The 7,238-nt window shown below is 37.6% G+C and overlaps 1 protein-coding gene across 1 annotated transcript; it reads right to left on the bottom strand.

Annotated features, from left to right (window-relative positions):
• Positions 1-4,250: 4,250 nt before the first annotated feature.
• Positions 4,251-5,222, bottom strand: LOC133750830 (olfactory receptor 5K3). Its single transcript, XM_062180522.1, has one exon. It carries the CDS (start codon positions 5,220-5,222, stop codon positions 4,251-4,253), a length of 972 nt encoding a protein of 323 aa, XP_062036506.1.
• Positions 5,223-7,238: the final 2,016 nt, after the last annotated feature.

Here is a 7,238-nt window from a genome sequence, read left to right as displayed (position 1 = left end):
CTAATCCTCCGCCTTGCGGCGCCAACACACCAGGTTCTAGTCCCGGTCGGGGCACCGATCCTGTCCCGGTTGCCCCTCTTCCAGGCCAGCTCTCTGCTGTGGCCAGGGAGTGCAGTGGAGGATGGCCCAAGTCCTTGGGCCCTGCACCCCATGGGAGACCAGGAGAAGCACCTGGCTCCTGCCTTCGGATCAGCGCGGTGCGCCGGCCGCAGCGCGCTACCGCAGCGGCCATTGGAGGGTGAACCAACGGCAAAAGGAAGACCTTTCTCTCTGTCTCTCTCTCACTGTCCACTCTGCCTGTCAATAAATAAATAAATAAAGGAAACTTTGTCATCACTGTTGATGTACAATTTAATACTTTATCCCTTCTAGTATTTTTGTTTGTTCTACTTATTACCATTGGTTGAGCTATGTAATTAACACACAATTATTCTTAGGTGTTTAAAGTTAACTGAAAGTGATCTCTGTTAAATATAAGAGTGGGAATAAGAGAGGGAGGGGATGTACAATTTGGGACATGCTCAAGCTGACTTGCCCCAAGTGGTGGAGTTAGAAATGTGCCAGGGGATTCCAATACAATCCCATCAAGGTGGCATGTACCAATGCCATCTCACTGGTCCAAGTGATCAATTTCAGGTCACAATAGACCATAATGACATGTCTAAGAGTCTAAGAGTCAAATGGATCACATAAACAAGACTAGTGTCTGCTAATACTAACTGATAGAATCAAAAAGGGAGAGAACTGGCCGACGCCATGGCTTAACAGGCTAATGCTCCGCCTTGCGGCACCAGCACACTGGGATCTAGTCCCGGTTGGGGCGCCGGATTCTATCCCGGTTGCCCCTCTTCCAGGCCAGCTCTCTGCTATGGCCCGGGAAGGCAGTGGAGGATGACCCAAGTCCTTGGGCCCTGCACCCGCATGGGAGACCAGGAGAAGCACCTGGCTCCTGGCTTCGGATCAGCGAGATGCGCCGGCTGCAGCTGCCATTGGAGGGTGAACCAATGGCAAAAAGGAAGACCTTTCTCTCTGTCTCTCTCTCTCTCACTATCCACTCTGCCTGTTAAAAAAAAGGGGGGGGGAGAACTATCCAACATGGGGAGCGGGATACACAGCAGACTCATAGAATGGCAGGTGTCCTAAACAGCACTCTGGCTCAGAATCAGCCCTTACGGCATTTGGATCTGGCTGAAGAGCCCATGAGAGTATTTTAGGCGTGGAAAGCCAAGACACTGTGGCAAAAAACAAACAAACAAAAAAACCTAAATGAAAGATCTCTGTGAGTGAGATCCCAGTGGAAAGAACGGGTCATCAAAGAAGGAGGTACCTTTCTCTGAAGGGAGGAGAGAACTTTCACTTTGACTATGGCCTTGTCGAAAAAAGATTGCAGTTTGTGAACTCAGGGGGCTTCCATGGCTTTGGCAACTCATGACTAGAGCCTGGGGAGATTACTGATGCCATAAACAAGAGTGTCAAATTGTTAAGTCAACAACAGGAGTCACTGTGCACTTACTCCCCATGTAGGATCTCTGTCCTTAATGTGTAGTTCAATGTGAATTAATGATATGACTAGTGCCTAAACAGTATTTGGCACTTTGTGTTTCTGTGTGGGTGCAAAGTGATGAAATCTTTACTTAATATATACTAAAGTGGTCTTCTGTATATAAAGATAATTGAAAATGAATCTTGGCCGGCGCCGTGGCTCAATAGGCTAATCCTTCGCCTAGCGGCACTGGCACACCGGGTTCTAGTCCCGGTCGGGACACCGGGTTCTAGTCCCAGTTGGGGCGCCGGATTCTGTCCCGGTTGCCCCTCTTCCAGGCCAGCTCTCTTCTGGGGCCTGGGAGTGCAGTGGAGGATGGCCCAAGTGCTTGGGCCCTGCACCCGCATGGGAGACCAGGAGTAGCACCTGGCTCCTGCCTTCGGATCAGCGCGGTACGCCGGCCGCAGTGCACCGGCCACGGCCATTGAAAGGTGAACCAACGGCAAAGGAAGACCTTTCTGTCTGTCTCTCTCGCTCTCTCACTGTCCACTCAGCCTGTCAAAAAAAGAAAAAAAAAAAAAGAAAATGAATCTTGATGTGAATAGAATGGGAGAAAGAGTGGGAGATGGGAGGGTTGCGGGTTGGAGGGAAGTTATGGGGGGGAAAAGCCATTGTAATCCATAAACTGTACTTTGGAAATTTATATCTACTAAAAGAAAGTTTATCTACTATAAAAGTTAAAAAAAATAAAGGAAACTAATTTCCCAGAAACTTCAAAAAAAATCACTTCTTTGTCTCATTGGCTGCAAATATGTCACACACTCTTCCCTGTACAGCTATCTGGGATACGGTGGTGCTAAGCATTGAGTGTGAGCAATGCAGAAATATTTAACAAAAATCATAGCACTTTTAGAAAAGGGAAAGATTAATGGATGTAATTCTGACAAGCAAAAATGTCCACTGAAATTAAGTACAACACCCATCTACCTTAGAGATTCTCAAACTTTTTGTCTTTTGGATTCTTGTATACTCATAAAGTATTTATACTCTTGTAAGATATTTATAACCACAAGCTATTTATATTTTTATAAGGTAGTTAGTACTTTAAGCAGATTTCATTTATATGTTATGTTTACCAGTACTTATATTCAAAATTTAAAACAAGAAGTTAAAATATATATTTATTAAACATTAAAAAAGAAAGTAATAAACTCATTACATAATTTATTAAAATATTGAAGGAAATACTTACTGAATGCCCAAATTGTCAGGCATTCTTTGAGTACTAGTAATATAAATGTAAATATGACTTGGTCAATAGAGGAAGTAGGTAGACCTTATGTTTATTATCTAACAGTTACAGTTTTCTCTTTGATTTTCTTTAAAATGCCATTCAAATGTGTGTACCTGCTCTTCTTTCTTTAATTGTTCTCAAGCTCCAACTATCATCACTTAGTATATATGAATGATTGAAGATAGTCTCATTTCTTCCAGTCTCTTTCCAGTCAAGTTTTTTCCAGATCAGTTTTTCTGAACAATACAGTCATATTTTTCTGCTCCCAAGAAGACTCCAGTATTTGATGCCTCTAAAGAAATTGAGATTCCTTAGTGTGGCATTTAAAGTTCTAAGGAACTTAATCTACTCCTTGCTTGCTCCCCACACTCACTAAGAGCTCTTTCTAACAGTTTGCTCCCTGTTGATTGTCCCACCGCTCACCTTTATCCTCTCTGTCTCCCACACTCATTTTCCTAAACTTGGGCTTTGGTCATGCTCATTTCTGTTTTTCTCCAACTGTTGATTTTTTCCATATTTTAATACACTGTTTATTTCTGATGGTAATTAATAACTAAACACCACAGGCATTAAGACTTCCATTTATTGAACTGCCAGGCGTGTGGACAAAAACAGCATTAATTCAAACTCTAGTTCTACTCAGCTTACCTGGATCATTTGAGCAAATGACTAGTATTTCTAAAGCATAGTGTTATACCAAAAAAAAAAAAAAAACCCAAAAACAAAAAACAAAGAAGTATACTTAACTAATTATAGTTAATATGCATGAAAATCTAGCTTAGTGCCTACCAGGCAGTATATTTTCAGTAAATAATTTTTATATCATATTTGTGTATTTAATTTATGAATAGATATTTTTGTTAAAATATTTACTATTTTCACCACTTTGCCAATTTATGCTTTAATGATGTGAATATATCAAAAATTTTTATACTCCTAATGATTAAGAAAGGTAATGCCAATGGAGACAAAAACACTTGATTTGTTAGATAGATACATTTTTAGGAATTTCCCTGTCCTCTATAGTGGACAAATAAGCAATCTAATGAAAAAATTAAAATATAAATCACCATTATACCTATACTCTATTTCATAGAACTCGGAATTTCATGAAAGAACTCAAGGAAAGTTGAGAATCAAGTTCAAACAGCTTACTTTTAACAGCTGATGTTGCTTAAAAAAAGACTAATATTTGAGGTCTTGGAATGTGCTGAGGATACAGGATTAAGCTTTGGGATTGCAGAAACTTGCTAATAATGTTAGACGGAGACTATCTTTATATATACTAATTTTAGTCCTAGAATTTGTTGAATTTGCTGCAAACTATAATTACATTCTGACACAATTTTTTACTGCATGAATAATTAGTTCACTCTTGTGTGTTTTCATAATTTAATGTTTTATGTGCAAAGTGGCCTTTTCCCACTTTGTTAGTATCCCTTGGTTTAGGAAAAAACCATTATCAAGCTGAAATCAGTTTTCCAGGGGAGGTGATATTTGTTTCAGATTGTTACAAAATTTTCTTTTCTTCATAATTCTTTTTAAAACATTTATTACTTCTTTATTTCTTAGACTATAAATAAAAGGATTTAATAAAGGAATTACTAGGGTATAAAAAATAGCAACAGGTATATCTTTATCCCCTTCATTAAGTGAACTTGGTCGAGCATACATGAAGAGAAGAGAACCATAGAATATAGACACAGAAAGAAAGTGGGATGCACAAGTAGATAAGGCTTTACCTCTTCCCTCTTTGGATTTCATTGTGAAGATTGTAAAAAGAATGCAGAAATAAGAGATTAGGACTATCGTAATAGTAAAGATTTGGATTGACCCTGCCAAGGTAAGTAATGTCAGTTCATTGATGTAAGGGTTAACACAGGAGAGTCGATATAATGGAAGGACATCACAAAAAAAATGATTGATTTGATGAGCCCCACAGAAGGTTAACCTCAGCAGGAATAATACTTCAATCATGGGATGCAGGTTTCCAGCTATGTAGGCTCCTGTGGTCATCTGAATGCACAGTCTCTTTGACATCCTGGTGTGGTACTGCAGGGGACTGCATATGGCCACATAGCGGTCATAGGCCATTGCTGCCAGCAGAAAGCAGTCCGTAGTTTCAGCAAGGCAGAGAAAATAAAACTGTGCCATGCACTCGTAGAGAGAAATCACTCTGTCCTCAGAAAAGAAGTTCTGTAACACCTTGGGTGTAATGGCACAGGAGCAGCAGGAATCCATCAGGGCCAGGTTGCCCAGAAAGATGTACATTGGGGTGTGAAGCCGACGTTCCATGTAAATCAAGGCCACCAAACCAAGGTTCCCCACCATGGTGATCAGATAGATGGCAAAGAACACCACAAACAGCAGGGTCTTCAGCTCTGGGCGGCCTGTGAATCCTGTGAGGATAAACTCAGCTGTCAAAGAGTGGTTGTCTTCTGTCATTGCCACTTTGTCTGTTGGTTTAGGAATTATGGAAACAAAGGTTCACACTGAGAGCATGTAATTTCCTCAACTTTCCCTTTTTACTGTCAGTAAGGAAACTTCTTCAGGCTTCCCCTGCTTTTTCTGGAATTTAGTCACATGTATTTTTAGGGAGCATTTTTTTCCTTCTGAAATGTCAGTGTCTATGACCACAGCTCTGACCCTCAGATTCACAGTATTGTTTTATTATTCCAAGGAAGATGCTTAAAATGGAAAAGGAGCACATTTATGCATTTATGCAAGCATAACATAAAAATTAGTATACTTATATTTGGTTAATTGCTCTCAAATACCATTGGTGTCAATTTTATATTAAAGAACCTTAAAATATTTTAAAAATCAATTTTCATACATATATATTTCTTTCTGAAAGTAAAATAATTTTATCAGAATGCTTATATAGTGTTTCTTTTAAATAACTTATGTTATTAGATCCTAAAAATTAATAGATTAATAGAGAAACATGTTTCATGTATTTCATAGATACAGCTTTAAGAAAATAATTGTTTATGGTTATTCATGTATATACTTTACTGACACAAATTTTGTATGTTTTCCAGTGGAGTGAATGTGTTAGAAAAGCATAAAAGTTAAATATGTATTTTGAGATTGCATAAAGATCAGTAATAACTACAGAAGGGACTAATTTTTAAACAAAATTATATTGGAAATTTAAATAAATAAACATATATCCATAAATTATCACGTCTTATTTCTTTTCCCAGTGTCATGGCATTTTCATGTACATTGATTCTGTCCATGCCATTAATCCAAATGATTTTTCCCCCAAATATCTAAGTCCTTTCTCCTTTTTGTAAGGCATTGTTCTCATTTTATGCTAATTAGATTTAACAAAATGCTCCACACTATACCCATCTCCATTTTCTGAACTGTAGAGTATGTCTTAAACATAACAATACAATCTAAGATTTGTTGGGTCTATATCTTGTTGCTTTTTTCCCTCATATGTATCTGCATAAATTTTTATTACAATGTGTTTCAAGTTAGTTGTGAGTTATACTTCTATGAAAAGGACTGTAGAGTGTTATGGGGTAAATGCAGTTTTGATGTTAAGCCCAGATCCACCCGGATGATCTGTGATTGGGGAAAATACTTTTAATATTTCAACTCTGATTTTAGCGACCTCTTTGGTCTCTGTCAACACTATTAACTTTGAAGAAATATCTACAAAGAAAAATTTAAAAGTCCTCTCTTTGAAAGCTTTTGTATATTCCTTTTAATTGCATTGACTCTTTTCTTCAAAATTGATTTCCCCAGAAAATCATATGTATAGGAGGGAAATTGATATATTGAGATCCGATGATTATTTACAGCCCTTGTCTGGACTGTTGAGGAACAGTAGTTTTTGTTTTTGTTTTCCTTCATACTATTTGCTGAACTCTTTACTAAGTGTAGGGTTAATCTTATGAGTACAAAGTAAACTGAAAATAGATCTTTTTAAAAATTAAGAGTGGGAATAGGAGAGGGAGAAGGAAGAAGAGTGGGAGTATAGGTAGGAGGGAAGAGAAGGTGGGAAGTATCACTGTGTTCCTGAGTCTGTATATATGAAACCCATGAAATTTGTATACCTTAGATAAAATAAAATGAAATAAATAAAATTTAAAAAAAGATTTTCTGAATTACACACCACACCACAATAGATTTAAAGCTAATAAATTAAAGGAAAGTCAACTTTATATTTTAATTTTCTAACACTTAGAAAAAGAGAAACCTCTATAAATATTAATAGAATTTGGTAATTCAAATTTAGTTGTGCTTTAAGAGGCTATCTCTCCTCATTACTCAGCAATCTATTCAGATATATTGACTAATAATTCCATTTTAAATTCAATGGTCAAAATAGGTATGTTATTCCATAATCAAACACCAAAAGAAAGGCACTGACTGAACATTTTATTATTTTTTTCTAAAATGCTAAATACAAGCCACATAATTAGTTCATCTAGAAATGACGTT

This window comes from Lepus europaeus, chromosome 2 (genome assembly GCF_033115175.1).
Source record: "Lepus europaeus isolate LE1 chromosome 2, mLepTim1.pri, whole genome shotgun sequence".
NCBI classification, from domain to species: Eukaryota; Metazoa; Chordata; class Mammalia; order Lagomorpha; family Leporidae; genus Lepus; species Lepus europaeus.
The sequence above is the reverse complement of the archived record's forward strand: the minus strand, read 5'-3'. Positions and strand labels throughout refer to the sequence as shown.